This window comes from Denticeps clupeoides, chromosome 11, assembly GCF_900700375.1.
Source record: "Denticeps clupeoides chromosome 11, fDenClu1.1, whole genome shotgun sequence".
NCBI lineage: Eukaryota > Metazoa > Chordata > Actinopteri > Clupeiformes > Denticipitidae > Denticeps > Denticeps clupeoides.
The window spans coordinates 6,066,974-6,092,104 of NC_041717.1; the positions used below are offsets into that span (position 1 = coordinate 6,066,974).

Sequence of the window (25,131 nt, forward strand, 5' to 3'; positions counted from 1 at the left end):
TGTAAATGTCAGGCTTTTCTGAAGCGCTACTGTTTAACATTGAAATGAACTGTGTCTGGGGAATGTGTGTGTGTGTGTGTGTGTGTGTGTGTGTGTGTGTGTGTGTGACAGAAAGGAGGGGGTCACACAGCCACGGAGTTGGTGGATTGGTTGTATTTGACTGGAGACAGTTCAATTATAGCCGCACCGTAGCAGCTAAATAAGTGTCCTGAACATCACTGTAGCGTAATAAATAACATGAGCACTTTCAATTCGAGTCGTAATTCATTCTGGAAACTTAAGGCAAGACCTTGTTCTGTCACCTCAGGCACCTGCAACGCCTGTTAGAGCCGTAGAAAAAAAGGGCCCACAAGCCACACGGTTCGGATCTCATTATTAATGAACGCCGCCGTCATCCTTCTCCCTCCATCAGCTTCTCCGTCTCTCTGTGTCCCTCTCTCTCTCTCTCTCTCGCTCTCTCACTGCTTCTTTTACACACACATAAACACACACACACACACACACACACACACACACACACACACACAGCCTGGCAGGACTGTACCATCCACCCGCTCTGGAGACATTATGGGGGTGAGGATCTGGGACTATTCTCAGCCGTGGTCTCGTGCTGGTTTCGGTTCAGTGTCCAAAAGGCGATGAAATCCGACCTTCTCCCACTGAGAATCTCGTCCATGCTCGGTTGTCCCCGTCTCCACCCCCTGCGGGGGTCGGGGTCGGGGTGGCCGGCCGGCGGGGCTCCCCACAGATGAGAAGGCATTGGGCCGGGCTGGAGAGGAGTACGAACAAAGCCGTGAGAGGAGAGGAGGAGAGGAGGAGAGGAGAGGAGAGCGCAGAGTGAAAGAAATCAGAGCAGCACTGCCTCTGTCGCCAGGACAACCACTCACAGAGCGGCGAGCGAGAGGAACAGTTCGGGAAAGTGAGCGAGTGCACGGAGAGGGGAGGACACATGCAGTTATTAAAGTCGGGTCCGGATCTCATGAAGTCCTGAGGTGTGGACCGTAAAGAGTGGCGATCTCGGAAGGATCTGAGGAATACCTTCACAACCTACGTCTCAGAAGCCCTCAACTTCCAGCCCTGGTAAGAATGATGGTTCTCTTCCTCGTCTTCAACTCGCCGCACTTTGCTCTGGGTTTAGAGAAGGTCTGCTGGAGCTGACGGCCATAACGCGCGTGGAGCAGAAACATGAGAGGAAATGGTTTGTCCCCTCTGACCACTCCGGTCAACATGCTCTCCATACCCACATGGTCCTGCATTCCAGGGCGCAGCAGATAAACACCCTCTTCAGCGCGGACACCTTGACGGCAACAGGCTGACAAGCCCATCAGCAAATGCCATAAATAATTCATTATGGTAAACAAGGAAAATAAAAAGCGTGTGTTGCCTCGTGGAAAGGGGAGGCGTCCTTTCGCGTCCTGGACAAAAGCACGAAGTTGAAGGAAAAGTGAAGGGGACAGAAGTGCGACGGCGTGGCGGCGTCCTCCCCGGGGCTCTGGGCCGAGATTAACACGCCTTTAAATCCCGCCGCACGCTCTGAACGTACAGCAAATCTGCAGGTGTGTGTTAATGTGTGTGTGTGCGCGTGCTGGGTAGGTGGTGGATGTCCACGCTGAATGAAGGGATGAAGTGGAGGTGCAGAGATGATAAAAAAAGAAGGAAAGGAGGGCTGGTGGGGAGGGGCTATTTTTAGCTGCTGTCTGAAGAGAAGGTTACGGATCCGGCTACAGACAGTGATGGAGGGGGAAAATCCTGAATTAGGATAAAGAAATAAAGAACAAATTATTCCATTAAAAAAAATGTCATCAAATCATCTCAAGCACCATTTGCACCATTTTCTTGCCCCAAAAGATAAAATAGGCTGAAATATAATGAAAAGTTGTGGGATGCGTGTTTTTAATAATCCGTCTCTCTAAGCGGGTGGAAGATTCCCCACAAATTCATCAGAATAAAGACTTCTGATGGCAGCACCGGGGCTGGTTCCCTTCGCCCATCACCTCACCTCCCATTCCAGAGGCTCAGCATGCAGGCCGGCATCTTCCTCCCAGAAGATGTTGACTTTACGAATCTCATTGGATATGCAAATCCTGGACTAAATCAAAAGTAACCCGTTTCGCCGGCACCCCTCCAACATCAGTTCATCTTCAAAGTCGGAGGTGTGTAGTCACCCGCCGAAACATCCAGGACAGTTTTCTTCCCTCCTGTGCCGCAGTAATTATTTATGCAAAGTCTTTGTGGACGTCCGTGGCTTCAGGTGAGCATTTATATTAATCTATGGATTTCACGGCAGGAGAAACAACACGACTGATGTGCAAATTCACATCTGTTTTATCTCCATTAATTAACTAGTCACAAAGACTGAAATAAGCCCGGCTTAGGAACCCATCTCAGGGCATTAGGGCATTCAACACGTCCCCAAGGTGGACGTGCACTTGTTTTTCTTTCCGACAGAAATAAAAGACCTGATTTTACTCCTGCCTCCACCTCCAATCCAGTCGTGTATAAAACAGGTATTAAAGGCGCAATGTGTAAGGTTTGGCCAGCTGGAAAATTGGTAGTCCAACAAATAGGGGGCAGTATATCACCGGAAATCTGGGATGTCACAGTTTGGGAGGGTTTTTCAAATGTGCCCTTCGTTGCACAGGTTAACTTTGTTTCCCGAGTGTCCGACTTTTCCCATCATTTATCACATGGACTTTCTGAACATAGCTGTTGCTGCAAAGAAATTTCTTCATGAACCACGCACTTCAGAAAAGGCATAAACAGATCCCAATATCGGATTATGATTCAGGACAACAGAGTATCTATGTGTTGAAAATGCATTATGGTGCAGAAGTTTTAGTCAGGTGTAAAAAAAAAAAAAAAAAAAAAAGCTCTAAACTAAAAATGCTTTCAAAAATGAAATTATTAATTGTTTAGTTTCATCGATTAAAAAAAATGTATTGAATGAACGCAAGCATAAACTAAATCTAATAAATATATAGTGTGACAAGCCTTAACCTTCACCACCACTTCCAGGACTCCTAGTCCTTTACACTGAACATAGTTCTTCATGAGTCTGGCTGTATGTTTTGGGAATAGATTTGGATAATGAAACGCCTACCTGATGGTTCGGCATGATGGATAAGTATCTGCCTTGAACTCTTTGTCTGGGAAAGAGAAATGTAGTGCAGCCACTTTATTTACCACTTTATTTGTTTAAATGTAGTGCAGCCACCTTGCCGATGCAGTAGAACTTCCCTGCGTCCTGCTGCTGTGCACAGTCTCGCCATGCTGTATGACCTGTGTCATCGTACAAAGTCCCTGCCTTTGTGCAAGTGTACCGATAAGACAGGATGCCCGCTTGAATGCAAAGGGTAGTAACACCAAATAATCATTGGCATTTTTCTAGATTGTAAAAATGATCATTGAGAATATCATTAAGTATTCTCAGTTTACAGCATTTTTTCACTTTTTTTTTTTTTTACAGCATTTATTTCAGTTCTGCGTAGTACATGTGTAGCAGGATTTTGAAAAGATTTTTCACACCCGATCATCTTTTTCCACCGCTATGGTCTGGATTGTGCTTTTGTCATTCTACATCTTTGGAATGAAAGTGCTGTCTTTAAACAATAAAGTGCGGGTTGGCGGTCATGGCAGGAGACCCGAGGAAACATCATTTGCACCATTCAGCCCTCAACAGAGTGCCACAAAGGTTAACAACAAAGATCTGTTGGTGAACGGTGATCATTAGAATCCAATATGGATTTGGAGAGCAATTAAGTGATTTGGAAGGCCACTTACAGGATAACAGAATGAAGGAGTTCAGAAAGCCCTCGGCTGGAACCTACGGCTGGAACCCACCTGAGATGCAGTCAGAAAAACCGTCCCCTCGACGAGAGAATGAACTGCGAATGTAGCACACCGGGCAAGCCCAGGCCAGATTCCGGTGTTACTCCTCCGTCTGGGACAGACGTCTACAGAGACAGCCAGGCCCGGTGCGTCTCAGCGCTCGGCTGGACATGAGCCGGCAGTGATGCAGCTCAGGTCCGTGTCTTATAAATATTGTATAGCAAATCCATACTGTTATCAAATCCAATTCTCTTTGCTCTGGGAGAGAGGGCTACGTTACAAGAACCTGCGAAATGAGGCGAATTTGAATTCCGCCACAAGCGCAGGAGGGATTATTGCCTTTCCACCGTTAAAGTGCTCATTCAATATCTCGGCGCGAGCGACACATTACGGGCGGAGACGTCAGCGGGCCCAGGACGAATGGCGCGTTCTGGGAAACACGTCATTACACAACATCAGATGCTGCGTTCGAGCACGGCACCATGGCCACCAGCACGCCGCTTCCGATGGCCGTACGGCACGGCTCCTCAGGCCCTCCTCTCCGCTCGAGGCGCGGCAGCTCAGGCCAGGTGTGGTAAGTAGCCGACGGTGCGGCTTTCAGAGGAATGAACGCTTTGGCAGGAATGGAGCCTGACGAGAGGGCAGCCCTCAGGCCTCTCCACAGACAGCCGCAGTTTCCTTTTTAGCCGTGACACTTGGAGCGATTTGTGGGAGTGCCAAATATGATAACATGATCTACCATCTGTGCCACTGTGTTCACGTTGCACACGTTGATGTTCCTTCTGATGTTCCCAAACCTACACAGATCCATTCGCCGGCACAAAGACGTCTACCTACGTAGGCAGCGAATTACGAAGGCATCTGAAAGGCGGAGCATTACGGCAGTAAATGACTCCCCCTGACACCCACCGCTGTAATCTGTCTGAGGCCCGCGGCTCGGCGTCTGTTGGTCCTCAGCCGCGCACTCACTCATCCGACCAAACGGCCATTATCACGGAGAGCGGAGAGCTGCTGCGCTGAGCGCCGTGTCCGCGTCAGGCGGCGCGCCGATCAATTCTGGTCAAGTGCAGGAGAGGCCAGCGCCATGCCTCGCCCCGCAGTGGAGATTCCAAATTCCGATTAGGACAGGCATGAGTGTTGCGATTTCAAGGTTACGTAACATTGTGAAATAGTCATTTGTCCACACACACACACACACACACACACAAATGCCACATTAAACAAATAAAGTGGCTGCACTACATTTAAACAAATAAAGTGGTAAATAAAGTGGCTGCACTACATTTCTCAGCACCGGCCACCCCCAGGTAGGTAATGTTTGAGGCTGCATTTAATTTCCATCCACTGGGTCTCATTCAAACATTTACGACTATGCTGAAATCGGGAAATGTTTAGCATTATGTATTTGCATTATTGTGCTATGTTGGATGATTTGACTGTTTAACAGCCCGGGGGGTCATCATGGGCGGGTCTACCCACAGTTCATCTCATCTCAGGCTCATGGCAGAGGAATCTTAACACTGCTTCTATTAAACTATAGAGTTATTGCTCCTGTTTGGTTTTTTTTTATGGGTGAGACACATTCAACTATCACTTTTACTTTTCACTTTCGGGGCAGTGGTAGCCCGGTCCACCAAGGTGCCACTGAGGTGCCACTGAGCAAGGCACCGTCCCCACACACTGCTCCCCGGGCGCCTGTCATGGCTGCCCACTGCTCACCAAGGGTGATGGTTAAATGCAGAGGACACATTTCATTATGTCACCGTGTGCTTTGCTGCAGTGTTTCACAATGACGATCACTTCACTTTCACTTCACTTCTTCACCGCATGTTGCCTGTGATAAAGAATTGTAACCCATGGTGGCTTGAGATGAGATGAACAGGTAACCTCAGGCAAACTGTTCTTGCAGTTGCTCATATGACTTGTATTGGGGAACCACTTTGCTATCAATTTGTTCTTGACTTTTGGGCAATTCTAGTAATTTTAGGACGTTTTTTAGTTTTAGTTCATAAATATATATGACCTAATGTTCTCCTGCCAAATTTCTTAATTCAACCATGACGCCCTTCAGCTTCCCTGCAGTCATGGCTCCTGCACGCACACAATCATTTTCACCAGAATACTAATCACCTAACCATGTGACCATCACTAGCCACACCCATTTAACCCCCAGCAAGGTAGATACCATGCACTCCCATCCAGACTTCATGTTAACACACGTCAGATCCAGGACTTTCAGTGTGTTGCTTACACAGAGAGACTCTTCCACAAAGAAGGTTCAGTGTTTATGGGCCACACCCACAAAAAATAAACTATATTTATTATAATAAACTGCTTGTAATATACTGTTCCTCTGGCATCACAGCAACATAACATTCATTGACCCTTCCATCATATTCTAGCAATCCAGAAGACATCTCTCTGCCACCATCATATTTAGAAGTAAATTCAAGGATTTGGATTATTCAGGATTTTCTGGACGCTTATGATGCACGATGCACTAGAGCCACCATTCAACATGACCCCGCCCCTAACACCTTATCGCTGTAAAAGCTATGTTGCAATAGCATCAATGGCTCTCCTACTCCACTGTGATTTATTACAGCTGCCAGGCCGCTCACAGCACCGACAGAGATAGTAGACGGGGCTCAGATTCAGATTCACAGATTATCTACTGTTTCCTGTGAGTGGAGCAACGCTGACTACCCGCCCTCTTGGTTTGGTTACGCGAGTTCTAACTTGCAAAAACTGGTAGAAATCAATGACTCTGGCGATGAATGAAGCCGGCTGTCAGGCAGTGTCACCTGGTTCCAAAGTAAAGCCTGGCTCTGAAGGTTCAGACATGTACTGGTCCCATAAAACCTGCTAGATGGAGCATCAGTTGAGGTTTGAGGTTTGAGCTCCTTCGGAGGACACAGACGCAGCATTTCAAGGCAATAAATACTGCTCATTTTTCATGATTTCATAACACATTTCTTTATGGTGTGATCATCTCAGACATTAAATGTGAACATTTGTGCAACAAATTGCCACTTTCGATGTATTAATAGCCTCAGGTGTCACTCTACTGTCCTTTGTCACCTGGTTGAGGATTCTGTGCTATGCTACTTTGCCTCGCTTTTTTATTTCTCGCTGAATGGCATGTGCTTTAGCGCCTTTTAAGAATCATTTTCAATCACAGAGGAGCCCAGAAACCTGCTAATTGGGCCACTTGAAAACGGCAATGTTAGGAAAATTAAGTGAGGATTTCTGCAGAACTGCACACCAATTATCCTCCAGAGGTCATAATTTAAGAAGTTCACATTCATTTTCGGTGACTGATACAACCATTTGTGGAATTAATAACAATAATGTAATGTGCTTTGTGTGATGATTGTGTCTTTGTGAAAGCTAGATTAACATTAAATCACATTTTAGGAGCCATTTATGCTCTTTATCTATGGGCAACATAATAGTAGCTGTACCGACTGATTTTATTTTTTTCTTTTTAACAAACAATGTGAGCATTAGACATTTATTGCATTTATCAGACTTATAAGTCTCACTGATGTTCAGCATCATAGCAACTTCATTATGCCACAGATTCTCCAGGCTCTATTCTAGAATGAAGGACACCATCATCGAATGTACATAAAACTCCTCCATTCCCTCATCTGATGTTGGTAACCTGGGAGATTTCACTCCCACTGGGATAAATGTGTTTCCTTACCAAATATAGGTGATTGCGCTTGATTTTATTCAAATGACCCAAAACCTACAAAAGCAAAATTTCAAACGAATGGGCTTATGTTTGGTTTTTTTTTCTCTCCATTTTCTGTATCACAAATGATTTGACTAAAGTACCAAAAAGATATAATTAAAAAAGTGACAAACCAGCCATTATGGTTACAAAAGGCCCTGCAAACAATGCTGTGGCAATTGCCTCAAAAGGCACCCAGGCAATTCCCTGATAGGCTGGGTAATTGGTGAGAACAGTAACCCTCGTGTGACCTCTTAATTACCAGTGATCAGTGCTGTGTGCTTTCCCTCCTCTTTGGAACTCCTCATTAGCCGGGGAGCAGTGTGAACTCTGGAACCCTCATCTCGCGGCATTGCATTACCTCTCCCTGCATCTCAACGGTGAACCCCAGAGCCGAACGATTCTGTCCTCTAATGTTGTACGGGGTCCACGAAGCCAGATGCTGCCCACAGCCGGCAGATGTTGGGGGGATTTCTCAGCATGGTGCGTTGGTGCATCAGTTATCTTCACTGCGGCGACCTTCACAAGTTGCGTTGAGATGACCGTGCTTGGAAACCTCAGCTTGGATTGTTTTTGGTCAACACATCAAGCCATTAACATCGAAACAACAAGCACCGAGACCTGGCATGGTGATGCATGCAGCTACACAAACTATATTTTACAGCCCGGCGTGCTAGGGGCAGTGGTGGCCTAGCGGTTCAGGAAGTGGCCCCGTAAGCAGACGGTTGCTGGTTCGAATCCCGATCCGCCGAGGTGCCTCTGAGGTACCACTGAGCAAAGGACCGTCCCCACACACTGCTCCCCGGGCGCCTGTCATGGCTGCCCACTCTTCACCTGGTTAAAAGCAGAGGACACATTTCCTTGTGTCACTGTGTGCTGTGCAGCAGTGTTTCACAGTGACAATCACTTCACTTTCACTTTAACAGCATGCTAATTATGCTAATAATCAATGACAAAGGACTGTCACAGGACCTAAATCTATCACCAACCCTCACTGAGAGACAACTCTTCTGAAGAAATACATCCAGGATATCTGGTGCAGGGAGATTCATCTCTGTCTGTCCCCTGACACGCCAGGGACCCAAAGCTGTTGTCTCCAGGAAGCCAACTGCTGTCACCGCTGTGGTCTGCGGCACCTTTGCCACTTGCATGCAGAGCCTGTGTCAGGAGCAGGCAGGAGGTGAGAACGGGGGCTGGCTGAACCCCCCTGAGATGTCCCCTCGCTGACAGCGTCGCGCTAAGCTCCTGTCAGATCACACACCGCACGCTGCTTGTAAAGTGCGCCGCAATCGCTTTTTAATTTTCTGCTCCTCTGCCAAGGCAGACGGATATCTGTGGCAATGCCAGACACACTGTCCTGCATCCAGTCAATGTCTGGAATTAATTACACTTTCACCACTCCCACTCACATCACACCGTTTCTTGTCTGGATCTTGAAATAGACTAAATAATTACTTTAACTCTTTAAGTTGCCATTTAATGATTTTAACACAATAATCTATCTATCTATCTATCTATCTATCTATCTATCTATCTATCTATCTATCTATCTATCTATCTATCTATCTATCTATCTATCTATTTATCTATCTGTCTATCTGTCTATCTATCTTCCTTCCTTCCTTCCTTCCTTCCTTCCTTCCTTCCTTCCTTCCTTCCTTCGAAGTATTGAAAATAGTGTCCATAGCGCATGGGGGACATTTGTAAATGTAAGAGTCACCAGTTCAGAATTCTTGAATTAAAGGACTAATAATCTTCATATTTGATGATTGTGATGTCTGCACCGTGGTATTATGAGCAATGAAAGGAGGAAGGAAGCTGCTGCCAGTTTTAGATAATTAAATATGAATTATTTGTGAAGAGTATGCATCGAGGACCCCTGGGTAATGGTAATGGTGCCAGTTGATATGTTTTTAGGTACACATGTACCTAAACCAATCACATATCTGGTAACTCTGAATCATCCGTTATGAGAAATTAAGATGCAAGAGAGCTGTCACCCATCAGGCTACTCCCATTTTAAACTTTATAAAAACATAATTAAACTTCATCTTCCTAGAAATGACACTCAATCATAAATGGCGGTAGTGGCAGTCCTTTCTTCCTAATATCTAGTTTATAGATATTATATTTCATTCCTGAAGACACACTGGATGCACACATGACACAAGTGCCACGTCTATTACAGTGCTTTGAATCATGTCTCTCTTTTTAGTGACCTTCTCACACAACTCTTGACTTGAAAGTGTCTATTCCTGGTCAGTCAATGACCGATATAATGGCCCTGTCCTTCTTGGCAGCAGCAGGCATTTCTTTTGAGCTCATCCTGGCCGGATCCAACGAGTCCCCCGTAAATCAACCTGCTTTTTATCGCGGCGTTAACCTGCCCGGCACAGCAAGCGTTTTTAAAGATTTAAGCGATGTGGGCTTTTGTGTGACAGGAGCTGCCATGGACTCAGAGGACGAGCCCTTGTTGTTGTTCCAGACGGTCGAGGATTTCGGCGAAGATGGAATGCAGGAAGATGAGGATGATTCCGAGGCGGTGAGAAGGGGAGCGGGCTCGGGACAAGTCGGGCTTAGGGGGATATGGTGGGCCCTTGCCTGGGTTTACACCTCCCCGTGGGCCTGCAGGGTGGTTCTGGGAGTCAGCTTCCTCCTGCCCTGCGCCCTTTCTGCCTACATGTTCCTCTACTGCCCCACTTTAGACATCGACCTGTCCTACAGTGCCTTCGAGGTGCGCAGTCACCCCTCAGCCCAGCGCTTTGACGCCCTCGCTATTGCCCTGAAGACTCAGCTGGGGTCCTGGGACAGGCACAGGCGGAACGCAGATGACTACGACTCTGACAGCCTGAGAGACCTTATATTGAACAAACTGGTCTCCAATGGCACAGCCAAACAAAAGGAACTATTGGAGTTCCTACAAAACGAAACAACAGGAAGCACAGGAGATCTGGAGGGCATGATAACAGAGGCAGACAAACACAAGAATGGAGAGCAAGATGGAGGGAACAGATCCTACACAACCAGCAAAGAGACGTCGTGGAGCCACGCCACCATGAGTTCAGAAGGAGCCAGAGAAGCTTTGGTGAGGAAAACCAGGTCAGCAGGATCACTGGGCTACTCGTATCTTCAGAGTCAAGCCCTCTGGAGGATAGAGCTGGTGTTTGTGGCCCAGGGTGGCGACAATGACAACATCTTCACCCCAGAGCGGCTGCGCACAATCCACCACGTGGAGCGGCTGCTCATGCAGCACCCCCAGTTCCAGCAGTTCTGCTGGAAGCCCCTGGAGATCCTCAGGGACCTCCCTCTGGGGCCGTCCTTCTGCTCGCCTCCCAGCTCCCTTCTGTCCTACCTGTTCCCCAGCGAGCGCGGTGGACGGATATACTACGACGGCATGGGCCCGGATCTGGCCGACATCCGCGGTGAGTTGGATGCTCCATGTAAATCTCATTTCCTGCTCATTCTGTTCTTCCAGCGTTCATTCTGCCAGGTTTGATTTGTTATTAATAGCGCAGCCACTTCCTCCTACAGCAAACAAATACTGCTTCAGACCTGAAAATCGGCGTCCTATTTGCATTATTTACATATGCATAACCCACTAATACAATTCCACCCGGCAAACTTTCTCAATTTCAATGCTGACAGCTCATATAATTTCATAATATATGCAATTTCCCAAAGTCATTCACATTGCATTCACTAGAGCCATTTCCGAAAACAGCTTCATTGCAAAGCCAGTGCTAATGTAATATGCGCACTCAGATGGCAAAATGTGGTTAATGTAACCTCTGTGTGGTCTACTAAATGAAAAAGCTGTGTTGAGACCCGCTTGTATGACATGTATTCTCCCCGAGTGCTGGGGAAGAGTTATTTTCGGGTGCTTCTTCTAAATCTTGGCTATTTTTCTATTTTTTGCACCAGGCGCGTTGAGTCTGGCCATCACTCACCCGCAGTTTTACTGGTACGTGGACGAGAGCCTGACCCCGGCCAGCCTCAGTTCCTCCCTCCTGCGCAGCGAGATTCACTTCGGCGCCCCTCTGCCCTCCTTCTACTCCCTTCAGGACCGGCCACAGGAGCAGAGGCGCCGCTTCAGGGACTTTGTGGTGCAGTATGCCGGCATCCTGGCCCAGCAGTCCACCAGGTCAGTCAGCATTCTTAGATCTGAATTTCCCCGTCCCAGAAAGAACAGAACTCCCCGAATGGGAGAGTGTTGATGGTCTAGGAGGTTGAACGATTGAATGAGGCAGTAGAGAGGCGACACTCAGGGTGAAACTCAAGGACACTTTGTTGACCCCAGAGGGAGTCACGGCCAATGGAGTAAGGAACCAAAAAAGATAACAAAATCCATGGCAAACATGCCAAAAAGAGTCTTGTGGCAAAAACAAGTAGCACAAGTAGATATTACATAAAGAACAAAAAAATCTTACCCTGGTACAGGTTATTTCAGCCACTTCAGAGCCATCAAACACTAAGTAATAACCAGGAACTTGAAGTCTCACCACAGTGCACCTGCGCTGCGGACCATGCAAGGTATCTCACCCCACATAAGACCAGATTATAATTCACTCTATGAAAAAGAAACTAATTAATTGCCAGTGAGCTTTCTGAGTGAATGGCTCATTCCTAGTTTATTCATGGAAAACAATTGAAAAACAATAGGCTTCTTATTGATACCTTTATCATGCACTTTAAAAAAGTGGGCTTCACACCTCCAAGGTCGTGATTTGCAAAACAGCAACAACTTCTTGGAGTGAAAATGTGATTCTGTGGCTTTTCTCAACTTTTTAGAAACGCCTACTGTTGCTGATTAACAGGACATCATCCTTCGGTGCAAAGACAGGGCCAATATTACTACATAAATCAATTTTAATAATCCAGCATAATTCAGTCCAGGCGTGATGCAGCAGGGATTTTCAGATGCAGTCCATACAACATGGTATATATTTCGCTGTCAAACTGAGGGAGCAGAGACCTCCTCTTCTAATTGGTTTTAATATAGGGATAATTAACCTAATGAATGGCTGCACCTGTACTTAATGCATATGCTGGGCTGAGCGGAATATAAGATGAACCCACCTTTTTCAAAGAAAAATGGAGAAAATGTAGGTTAATCAAATTTAGGAAATCATTTTAACATTGAAATGTAATGAAATAACAGACCAAGTTAAATAATGAAGCACGTGCACAGTAAATGAAAAATGTAAATAAACTATTATTTCTACCAGTGTTGTAACACTGCAGGCTTAAAAAACTCATTACAAAATATTGTATTTGGCGCCACCTAACAATATTGTCTTTTTTGTTTAGACAGGTTAATACCCCTTTTCAGACATATTTGAACAAAAATAAATAATGGACAATATTTGTAAGTCTGAATATTGGCTTATGAGTTATTTGTTTTTACAATATATTCCAACAACCATGCAAATACTGAAATATATTCATTTATTTATAATATATTTACCATGCCCAATAGTCTACGTTCCCCACTGAGTGCTTTGTGGAATCAGTACAATTTCGTTTTGGAAATGAAATGAGAGGAACCTGATTGATTTCCTTCTCCGGGCTGGAGATGCCAGCTACATCTCAGAAGTCTACCATGCCTTGTGTGGCAGGTTTAATTGACCAGGTGACAAATGGCATTCTCTTGTATCGGGTTCTTGTTGCCTTGCCATGTGCTGCTGTATCACACTGAAATGCAGGCTAGATGTTCATGTGATGAGTGTGATGACCTCCAGCATCCACTCAGTGCCAGAATGGCCACTTTCATTAACATGTCTCTGTCATTTATGACTTGTGAACTTTAGACCCTGTCACTGATTTTTGGAAGTCCAGCCAGTTCAGTTGTATCAATATGTCAAGTTTTAGTTTAACCTTCCTGTAAAATGTCGGGAAATTGTATGACGTACATTAATTACATGGAATCAGACTGGCTGGTCTTCAGAATCCTCAAAAATAACTGTGTGTCCTGAGTGACATTTTGAACCTCTGAGACTCGCTGATATTAAATTAGGTTGGTGTACTGATCACATAATTACTCCTTTAGCGCAAGTTCAGCAGGGGTTTCTGATCTAATTAAGATGAAACCACCAATGTGCTCTTGTCACCAATCCAGGCCGTTTCTTTTCTTTTTTCTCTCCCGACTCCGAAACGTTGTCCTTGACTCGTGTCTCCCTTTAATTATTGCTCTGCCTCCTATCTTCTTTGTCTTTAGCAAGGTGAAAGTTCTGTATGGCGGCACAGAGCTGTTCGACGATGAGGTCAGACGAACCTTCCACAGCGACATGCTGCTGGCCCTCTTCAGCGGAGCCTGCATATCCGTTCTGGTCTACATCCTCACATCTTTCTCAGGTGCCTTGGACAAAATGGGCATCTATTATATCCTCATATGACTGCTTAATTAAAGGGGGAAAGATTGAATTAAGAAAATCCACAGATGTAAATTGGCAATTAAAGATAAAATAATTACGCGAGGAGAAGTCGGCTTTATAAACACTCTGCTGGAGACCCGTCATCAGCGCTCCAGTAAGTGCACAGCAATCAACCCCCTCGTATAGTTCTGACAAACACGGTGCACATCCATTTTAAAAGCTGCTATTGACCCGCTGCTCTCGACAGAAATTCCACTCGACAAATAAATAAATAAATAAATAAAATCCAATATCCCCGTTGTGGCTGTGCCACCGCCACGACTCTTTTTCTCAGCTGCGTTGCGCGATATGTTTCTACGCGGCCTTGAGCCGGAGAGCAAAGGCAAGGTGCAAGAAGAACTCCGCATGTGTTCATTCACAGTTCTGATGCCTTCAGTGAGAATCTGCCAATGTAAATGGTGATGAAAATAAAGAACACACATTGAATGAGAAGGTGTGTCCAAACTTTTGGCCTGTACTGTATACTGGTAATTTGTAAAAAAAATAGACATGTTTTTCTGCCATTGCCTCTCCCTGCAGTGTTCTTGACATTTTTTGGGCTCGCCAGCATTGGACTCAGCTGCCTGGTGACCTTGTTTTTGTACCACGTGGTTTTCGGTGTCCGATACCTGGGCATCCTCAACGGGGTGGCTGCGTTTGTCATTATCGGAATTGGTGAGGTTCTGAATATTTAATCGAACGTCATCCAATCCTCATTCTAATTCATTAATTAACGCCATTTCTGTGTCTGTCTCGGTGGCCAGGCGTGGATGATGTGTTTGTGTTCATCAGCACGTTCCGGCAGGCCACCCACCTGCTTCGGCCTGAGCAGCGCATGATTTACACGCTGAAGACCGCCGGCCGAGCCACATTCCTCACCTCCTTCACCACGGCCGCTGCCTACGCTGCTAACACCTTCTCCCAGGTTACATTCACCTTAAAACAATTAATACATTACAACATTCATTCCTTTTCTTCATGGTTATCTGTGCTGGTGTCAGCTGACCTTCTTGTATGTGCTACCAGATCCCAGCAGTGCACGATTTTGGGCTGTTCATGGCCCTTATTGTGAGCTGCTGTTGGCTGTGGGTGTCCATTCTCATGCCTGCAGCCCTGTGCATATGGAGTCAGTGTGAGGCTGTCCAGAAGAACGCCTGTGTTAAATGGTAGGCTTTGTATTTTGCTTTGTTCATGAAACTGAATTACAATATTTAGTCACAGTACAATAGTTGCTGGAATGCCCACCTTGACCCTGTAGGGGTAACATACTCGCCTATGAACCAGAAGACCCAGGTTCAAATCCCACTTACTACCATTGTGTCCCTGAGCAAGACACTTAACCCTAAGTGTCCCCAGGGGAGACTGTCCCTGTAACTACTGATTGTAAGTCGCTCTGGATAAGGGTGTCTGATAAATGCTCTAAATGTAAATGTATGTATTGCTTTAGTGCCAGTGGAATTGTAATTAGTTGAGCAAAGTCAGATAACATCCAAGGTTTGGATAAATTAATACATGTATGAAAGTGAAAGTGAAGTGACTGCCGTTGTGATACACTGCAGCACAGCACACGATGACACAACGTAATGTGTCCTCTGCTTTTATAACCATCACACTTGGGGAGCAGTGCGTAGCCATGACAGGTGCAACCTTATGATTATGGGTCTGTTTTCTTGCCCGCCAGGCCACCACTGCCCTGTACATAACATCATAACCACTGGAAATTCAGTATCATTGATTGTCTGTGGCGCCAGGCTGTAGGCAGCAAGTGAACAACTTGTCCTTGAAGCTGAGGTCATGGCATCTCCAAAACTGCTGCTCTTGAGGGATGGTCCCAGTGCACAGTTGTTAGGGCCTACCCAAAGTGGACCAAGAAAGGAACATCGATAAACTGGTGACAGGGTCCTGGGTGGCCAAAGCAAATTGCAGCTACAATGGGCTCATCAGAACTGCTCTAATGAATAATATTTTCTTTTGCGTCATGTGGATGATTTGATGTGCGTACTGTTTACCTGGGGAAGACATGACAGCGGGATGCACTATGGGATCTCAATCCAGTCCAGCATCAGTGGCATGAGCTGGAAAAACAAGTCTAATCCATTGAGGCGCCACTTCACAATTTACAGAACTTGCAGGATCTGCTACTGACAGCTTGTTACCAGATACCACAGCAGATAACTCCAGAGATTAAGTGGAGCCCATGCCACGATGGGTCAGGGCTGTTTTGATGCCGAAAGGAAAACCTACTAAAATACCGGGCAGGTGGTCATAATATTAAGGCCAATCGGTGCACGTAGGTAATAAACCCTCTAATTCCCCCTACAGGTGGGGCGCCTGGATCTCGACCAGCCATGGGCCTCTGTCGGACAAGGACGATGATGTCCCATTATTGTCTGTGGATGCGGAGCTTGGTGAGAATACGTTTGGGTCGGGTGGGGCGAGGACTTTGCAGCAGGTAAATTGAGTTATTATGAACGCCGTCACCTCAGCGGTACGTTTATGCTGCGGGTGCATGTACTCAAGGTCAGTTTGTCTGGTGTGGCCTTTATGAGTATAAATGCTGGGACTCCACGCCTGAGGGGGAAACTCATCTGAGACCCACACTGCTGAACAAGCACTTCAGCGCAGTCTGAACCTCCCACCCACATGGGAGTTTAAAGCACCCCCCCGTCTTTCTGACAGCACCTAATCCCGCCCCCTCCGCTCTTTGTTCTCCTTCCCGTCTCGCATCCAGACGCCTGTGATGCCGAGGCAGACACCGCCTTGCTGTCCCTGACAGTGGAGCCGGCGACGGGTCCGCCGGAAGGGAGGAGTGTGGGGGTGGTGAGCTCCTGGCTTCAGAGGCTGCTGCGGCACTGGGTGGCAGAACCTGCGGTGGGGAAACGTAAAGCAGTCATTGGTGAGATATGAGAGCTTATTAACACTTGATAAGGCACAGCGATTTACCTCGGAGGTTTCCGCAATAAAGCACCCGGTGCTGAGGGTCTGGCTATAAAAAGCTGGCTGGATCCTGCCATCTATTTATGGCACGATATTCTTCTCCCCCTGTTTGCAGGCGCCTATGTTCTGGTTCTTCTGGCCTCGGCCTGCTGTTGCTGTTTATTACGTCCAGCCAGTCATGCCCCTCTCCTTTTCCGTCAGGATACCAACCTCCAAACTCTACTCAATCTCCGTGGCAACCTGAGTGCTCAGGGCATCTCTTGCCACACATGCTCAGGTAAAATGTGCTGCTAGATTCACTTGAATACACTGAAATGTCAGCTAATCTTATATAGCAATCAGCCACAATATTACAAATACTCACTATGCCCCATTTAACAACTTAAACAGCACTGACCCACTGAGGCATGAGACTCCACTAGACCTGTGTGGACGTACGGTGGCCATTGTGGGGTCACACCTCTGTGGATTGCATTTTTCTGCACATTCTACAGATGTCCGATTTGGTTGAGATCTGGGAAATTTGGAGGACAAGTCAACTCCTCAAAATTATCCTGATGAAAGAGGGCACGTCATTTATGCTCAGCTTTGGTTTGAGTTCTTTGCATGTGTGGATTGGACAGGTTGTTGCTGATAATTGTCATGTCTATAGCACTTTTAAAAGATTGGTGACATATTCAATACTCATTTTACTGTACTTATTTGTACCTATGCTAAAGGCATTTTTGTACCTATGAGAAAGGCATATGCAAATTGATAATAATTAGGAAATATTTTTGGCCAGACTTTCCATATAGATTAATTCATCTATTCAGATAGACAAAAGTGTTTTTAATATATATTTTTTCATCTATGCTTGACATCTGAACTGTTGACATCTTTTTCATCTATGCTTGACATCTGGCTGTAATTAAAGAAAATTAGTCCCATTGAGATGCCCTCTGCTCTACCCTGAAGGTGTGTTCATGGAGAGACCTCATTACCTGCACAGAGCTGCTCACCACATGCCCACAGTGTCAGGATTTTCAGCCCCAGAGGGTGTTAACATTGTGGCCAGCACAGTGCCTCATGGCCCATCCCACCCTGGATCGAACCCTCCTCACACAGGTACCTCAGATCATTTATGCATCAAATAGGTTGCTTCTGCTACTGCAACATCCTGCAAACATCCTCTATTGTGATTTATAGCATATTTACGGCAATTCTCATCAAGAGTGTATAATTAATCTTTACATTTCACCTCAATGAGACTGGAGACCAAAAGAAACAAGGAGCTGTTCACAAGCCTGTGGAACAATGGTGCCCAACCTGGTTCCTTGTGACTGCTGCAGTTTGCTACAGGATTTTGAGTGGCCAAAGCCATGTCTCAATTCAGGGGTCAAATCCTGTGGAGAACTTATTTCAAGATTGGATGGGACATAAGAGGCTCAACAAGGCTGTCCCATAATTTCATTTTTCAGAAGTTTGGCTGGTTGTTGCAAAGAAATCTAGACAGAGGTAAACACAATTAAACTCTATAACACGTATATGTGAAATGTACAAGATAATATAAAATGTGAAAAAAGGATATTTATATTATATATGACAGAATTTCAGGACACAGATGTTACAGCTGGATATCTGTTCATTATCCTTAAAATTAAAACCAGGGTTCATCACATCTGGATCCTTTTTAGTTTTCCCTGGTAGGTCCTGATTCTGAGTGTCTGCGGGTACTTCACACCGGACTCATTGGCAGAAGAAAGCTGGAAAACCAGCAAAAGAACTTGCATTAGATGGTTGGAAATGTCCTTCAAGAAAAAAGGGGGTCCACATGGTGGGAGGACTTTACGATTAAGCCTCCGGATTTAGACATGACTCACAATCTCCTCAAGTTTTCAGCATATCTCTGTGCTGCAGGGGTGTTGAGGGGGTCTTTTTTTGGGGTGGGGGTCACATATAAACTACATTGCATATATGTAATTTCAGCGTTTTACTTGCAGGTACTCTGCTGACGGTTTACATGTCCAAGCTGGACATGGGAGCAGCCGTTACGCTGTACCGCTTCTCCCTCAACTCCAGTGTGCTCACGCCATGGACGCCCCTGACACCCGGGCACGGCGAGGTGCCATCTTTTCAGGTGAATAGGATTCCTTTTATTGGAACTTAATTTGTTGCAGCTGAATAGTCACGTTTCATTGTACTGTAACATACAGTGAATACTGATAACCTTACAGTACAGAGAAAAATACTGTCCCACACCCTTACAGACACAATTTAAAGACCGTACAGGGTTTATCAGAGACCCATTTATCAATGTTCTGTTCCTTACCTAAGGACACTGTTCATCAGATCATACAGATATTGTAATAAAAAGGTGCATGAGTGCATATAAATCAGACTGTATATCATATATAAGATATAGAGGAAGCCAGTGACCTGCAAAAGTAACATCTGTACACAATACCTGCAACAGGCCTACAGCGGTCCCCATAGCAACTTCAGTGCCAAGATGATCGTGTGTGTGTCTTATGCCTACCACCCTCACCCCCGCTGGATGATCACCTCCCAGTCATGTGACCCGCAGCATGGCTGGAGGTCAGAGTTCAGCTTTTACGTAGCGTCTGCTGCCCAACAGCACAGCCGGTGAGTGTGTGAGTGTGCATGTGTGTGAGTGTGTGAGGGAATGACAAAATAATGACAAAAGACAAAGAGCACATATAACATTTAGGCAGCGAGGAGAAAAACAGAAACGAATGTTGCAGAGTTTAAGGATGCAACTCGGCCGGCAGCAAAACATTTTTTCCAAAATGATGATGGCTTGGGCTGAAGTATAGCAGTCTTTTTTTAACCAGCTTTAAGTATATTTAGGATGCTCACTCACTCACTATCAATAACCGCTTCATCCATATCAGGGACCCAGGGCGGGGTGTGAGCAAACACCATTCACACACCAATAAGGTTTTCCAGTTCACCTAAGAGAACTTGGCCAGGTTCCGGATTCACAATCTTAGCCGTATGGATTGTGGCTGATCATCACTTGACAGGAGCCAGGAACCAACCAGAATCATCCACTGTGGGAGGTTAGGGGCGGAGCCATGACAATAAACAGGGAAGCATATAACTGTTCAGTGCACCCGTTGGTATGGCCGACTGTTACTGACCCTAGGTCAGTAAGGCAGGTGCTGCCCCATGTACTATGCTAGGGGTAGATTTGAAGGTGAGCGAGGGACAGCAGCTTTTTTGTGTTCTTTGCGTTGGCACCGTCTATAGGCCCCTGACCCTCTGGGCTTTTTAATATTGCTATTCAATAATTGTACCTTCTTTTATTTGACCTAGACCAGGCACGCAACACCAACATAAATCAATGTTAAGTTCAGTGTGTAAAATTTACAAGTTAATACAAGTAAAATTAAGTTAATACAATGAACATACTGTTAATGGATTGAAATCATATTGTTATAACTACTTTAATACATTCAATTCTTAATGCTCGGTCAAAATCTATATGATAAAAGTATATGATAAATGAGCTCAGACTGTTAATAATACACAACTTTTTCACTGGAGATGTTTTTGTGTTCTTTTCCAGGAGGCTGTATTTTGCACAGCACAGACTAAGCCCCCATCCCAGTCGAGTGTGTGAACAGCCCCCCGGGTGCATGATCGGCAGTGGGCCAGACAGTCCGACACAGGGAAGCTTCTACGTCCCTCTGGGTGGAGGTGAGGCTGAGGGACCATGTACAGGATGCTCAGTCCTGAAATCTGTTTAAATGGAAATGCAATTTGCATTTGTTTTATGCCCCCCACTTCAACTCCACAGCTGAAAAATTTAATGTCTGTGGAAATAATTAGATTTTTTTTTTTTTGGACCAGGAGTAGGTGGAATCAATGCAATCAGTATAGCGTCGCATGGAGTCGGTGGTCAGAGGTTGTTTTCATCGAGCCGACCCTGCAGTGAAGAGGGGTGGGAAAGATGAAGGGAAAGTGCTTGTAGCTCAGTTTTTGGTGTAATGTGAAACTGCTTGTCTTTGCTCATTGCTGTGTTTTGGAGTGGAGGTTTTGGGAGAGGATGCCCGAGGGAAACTGTTTGTGTTCAGTAAAGTGCTGACTGCACTGATTTGTCTGCACTGATTTGAGTTTTTTATGTACATTTACATTTTACATTTATGGCATTTATCAAACGCCCTTATCCAGAGCGACTTACAATCAGTATTTACAGGGACAGTCTCCCTGGAGCAACTTAAGGTTAAGTGTCTTGCTCAGGGACACAATGGTAGTAAGTGGGATTTGAACCCGGGTCTTCTGGTTCATAGGCGAGTGTGTTACCCACTAGGCTACTACCACCCTATGTATATATATATATATATATATATATATAAAAACATTTAAGGAGATCATTTTTGAAAAATTGCTAAAAGATGAGTTTGGTAACTCTCCCCTGCTAATTTTTGTCTTTAGATACTGCGCAAGCCAAATCATCCAAAACCTCCGGCTTTAACCCCTGTGGGGGTGGCGAGTGTGGAAAGCCTGCGGTGCGCCCCCTGGTGGACACTGGAGCCATGGTCTTCGTGGTCTTTGGGATACTGGGAGTTAACCGCACTCAGCTCACAGACAACCATGTCATCGGGGATATGGTAAGTAGGTATTAAAAATGCATATGCAGTGGGACGGGGTCGTTCCCCTCGCTGGCATTAATGAGGTGGCTTCTGAAAAATTTCTCCAAAAGGGCAGCGTAATCTATGATCCAGATTTTGACCTGTTTGAAGAGATCGGCCACCTCTGCCAGCTCTGCAAGGCCATAAGTGCCAACACACAGCTGGTCAAGCCTGGAGGAGCCCAGTGTTTGCCCTCAGGTATGGAGATCTAGGCGATGGGTTTCTGTAAACAAGGAACAAGCGTCCGGATTCTCATGACATTCGTGTTCGATGTCTGTCTTTCTGTCCATCTAAGGCAACAGCCTCTCCACCTTCCTTCCCCTACTCCACCCAGAGTGCCACTCTCTGCCGGAGCCCAACCTTTTGCCAGGACAGCTGTCCCATGGAGCGTTTGGGATGCAGGGTGGCAGAGTGCACTGGATATCCATGGCCTTTGAGTCGGTGAGAGCTGTAGCTGTCATGGCGACCACTGCATTTCCCATTGTTGTTTAGCAGACCCTCCAGCATTTTGCCAACTCAACCGACCCCTGAGATGTGACAGTCCACCATACATCATGCCACGTTTTTGCAATTTCACTGCAGAAAACGGCTTTCTAAAAAATCTGGAATTTCAGGCAGCAACAATATTCATATAAAATTTCATAGTTCACAGGTTGCAGCTGCTAAACAGGGGGGTGATAGTAGCCTAGTGTGTAACCAGAAGACCACAAAGTCACAGGATCAAACCCCACTTACTACCTGCTACCCACCTACCTACCCCACTACTTTCACTTGTGTCCCTGAGCAAGACACTTAACCCTGAGTGTCTCCAGGGTGACTGTCCCTGTAGGTCACTCTGGATGGGCGTCTGATGAATGTGGTAAATGTAAATACATGCAGCCACCCACAGCACCATTTACCAGCGGTGAGTTTCTGCTGGTGTGATGATTTTTACAACATCATTAGGATTAAACTGATTCTGTGGTCAGAGAGTGAAGGGATATAAGATTCCCAACATACATTTTGAATGAGCAACAACAGAGCAATAGGCAATAACTACGTGTTACAGAGCAGGTATCTTTAACTAAGTAGATATTGTTCACACTGTCTTCACCCACTCTTCTCTCACAGACTACCTACAAGGGAAAGTCTTCTTTCCAAACCCATTCTGACTTCCTCCAGTGGGAAAACTTCTTGCAGGAGCAGCTGGCATCGCTCCCGCAATCCTCCTCTCTCCAGCGGGGCTTTCAGACGTGCGAGCACTGGAAGCAGATCTTCATGGAGATAATTGGCAAGTGGATAGATAAGAAGCAAGAAAAAGAATAATGTGGGGGGGGGGGGGGGGGGGGGGGGGGGGTCATGCAAATCATGCAAACCACTGCATTTGTTTAAAACACAAGGGTCACCAAACCCCTACTTATAAAGACAACCCGATGTGTGGATTTTCATGGGTCCTGAGCACTTAACCGAGTGCCTTCTGCACCAAAGTGTGATGTTAACCTTGAAGATGCGACAAAGAACTCAACTCCAACTCCAAAGAACTCAACTCATCTGCCATTTTCTTCTTGTGCAGGTGTAGAAAGCGCCCTCTACAGTTTGCTGCTTTCTCTGGTGATCTGTATTGGTACAGTGGCCATCTTCACGGCTCACCCTCTCCTGCTGCTTCCCATCCTGCTGAGCATTCTGGGTAAGTCACAGATATCTGCACACTAAGCCTGAGAAAGATGCATTTTCCTCCAAGATGATTAGCAATAAGGGCTTGGATTTTAAAAAAATATTACTTTGGATGTCAATCATCCGAAACCAAATTAACTAATTAGTCCCACATTTTATGCTGAATTAATCTCATATTTAAAACTTTGATAGATAGTGTGGAAAAGAGGTTCCGACATAGAGTGAAAGGGAGATGATGTGGTAATATAAATAAAACAGCCTGCAGAGATTAAATAAAATGTAAACATATTTTTCTGCATATTACTTTCCACCTAAGAGCTTATTCAGATGACGTGGCCAAAATACAAAATATGCTTCCACAGTAAAAGTAAATAAAAAGCAGCTGTGTTAGTTCATTTTAACACGCTATTTATATGTATTTACCAGTGACATTTATGTTAAGAGCTATTATCCACAGCGACTTACAAGAGGGCTTTAAAATGTCCATCACGGAAATCCCTCATTTGGTTTGCAAGGCCCTGATCTGTAAACACCATTAGCTTAATAACACAGTACCAGACATTTTTTTTCTTCTTTCAAATAAATATACGGAATACGTAAGACATAATTATGGATTAATGATTTGTCATTAATAATAATAAGCATTATTTTTGGCAACCATAATATTGGAGAAACCTTAACCTTAGTTGTGAAGTCTTATTAGTATTCATTGCCGTGTAAAGAAGAACATACACACACACACACACACACACACACACACACACATATATATATGTGTGTGTGTGTGTGTGTGTGTGTGTGTGTGTGTATATATATATATACACACACACACACACACACACACACACACACACACATATATATATATATATATGTGTGTGTGTGTGTGTGTGTGTGTGTGTGTGTGTGTGTGTGTGTATATATATATATATATATATATATATATATATATATATAAATCAATATTTTATGACAGTTTATGTATTTCGCCTTGTGTGTGAAATCCTTATGAAAGGCTGTACCTTGCAGAGAAAAATGCACACCTTGCACACTCCATCAAATTTTGACTATTTTTCTTTGCCATTTTGTTTGCTTGGCATTGCAGTAAGTGAGAATTTTCAAGCTAAGGCAGCTGGCAGGTATTCCTAATGTCATCATTAAGTATATTTGTTCCACAGAAAAATACACTTTCCAGCAGTTAGCTGAGTGACAGTTTGCATCAGAGTCAAGCCAACGCACTCTTCACCTCAGGAAGTGCAGCCATTATCGCAGCGAGCAGACAGGCAGGGCGCTGCTGACTGGGTTGTGGTTAACTGTGCAGGGGTCGTCTGTCTGGTGGTGGCCATCATGTACTGGCTGGGATGGGAGATGGGGGCAGTGGAGGCCATCTCTCTGTCCATCCTGGTGGGCTCATCTGTGGACTACTGCCTGCATCTGGTGGAGGGGTACCTTCTGGCCAGAAGGACCCTGTCATCTGGATCATCTGCTCACATGCTGGTATGAATTTAAATGAAAACACCCCGTCTTTCCTTTCCGTCTCCTACGCTCATCCTGTTTTCTCCCCTGGCTCAGCAGGCGGCTTTAGACTTGTTTGTAGTCGCTCATTGATGTGTTAATGATGCTGGAGTGATTTCTTTTGAAATAAATATATATTAAAAAGTGCTTGTTGCCATGGAATCAGTAGACATTTACTTAAGGTAATGAATTTTTTTTTTCCGTGGATGTTGAGAACAACTCAAATGAGTGAATGTGCAGCTCATATACAAACACATTTTCTGTATAATTACTGTGTAATTGTATTTATCCACCCGTATATGCTAATCAAGATGACATCTTCTCCATTGCTTGAGTCAGTCAACATGCAGACATTTACTCAATCTCACAATTAAAACTTCTAAAAGTTCCCTTGTTACTCTGAGCTGTTTTC

General features: G+C 45.3%; 1 protein-coding gene across 2 annotated transcripts in view; it reads left to right on the forward strand.

The window, feature by feature from the left end:
• Window positions 1-582: 582 nt before the first annotated feature.
• LOC114800069 (protein dispatched homolog 3) overlaps window positions 583-25,131 on the forward strand; it is a 29,787-nt gene continuing 5,238 nt past the window's right edge. Inside the window, exons 1-20 of one of the 2 annotated variants that reach the window (XM_028997147.1) lie at window positions 583-1,080; window positions 10,009-10,989; window positions 11,489-11,708; window positions 13,782-13,918; window positions 14,518-14,652; window positions 14,742-14,902; window positions 15,004-15,143; window positions 16,300-16,385; window positions 16,709-16,873; window positions 17,030-17,191; window positions 17,872-18,021; window positions 18,897-19,033; window positions 19,370-19,539; window positions 20,486-20,616; window positions 21,355-21,530; window positions 21,623-21,749; window positions 21,847-21,992; window positions 22,662-22,821; window positions 23,104-23,217; window positions 24,526-24,701. In XM_028997147.1, the coding sequence (XP_028852980.1) occupies window positions 10,017-10,989; window positions 11,489-11,708; window positions 13,782-13,918; window positions 14,518-14,652; window positions 14,742-14,902; window positions 15,004-15,143; window positions 16,300-16,385; window positions 16,709-16,873; window positions 17,030-17,191; window positions 17,872-18,021; window positions 18,897-19,033; window positions 19,370-19,539; window positions 20,486-20,616; window positions 21,355-21,530; window positions 21,623-21,749; window positions 21,847-21,992; window positions 22,662-22,821; window positions 23,104-23,217; window positions 24,526-24,701 (3,666 nt within the window). In that variant the 5' untranslated portion in view covers window positions 583-1,080; window positions 10,009-10,016. The remainder of the gene's footprint in view (window positions 1,081-10,008; window positions 10,990-11,488; window positions 11,709-13,781; window positions 13,919-14,517; window positions 14,653-14,741; window positions 14,903-15,003; window positions 15,144-16,299; window positions 16,386-16,708; window positions 16,874-17,029; window positions 17,192-17,871; window positions 18,022-18,896; window positions 19,034-19,369; window positions 19,540-20,485; window positions 20,617-21,354; window positions 21,531-21,622; window positions 21,750-21,846; window positions 21,993-22,661; window positions 22,822-23,103; window positions 23,218-24,525; window positions 24,702-25,131) is intronic. The other variant, XM_028997148.1, reaches the window with a different exon arrangement.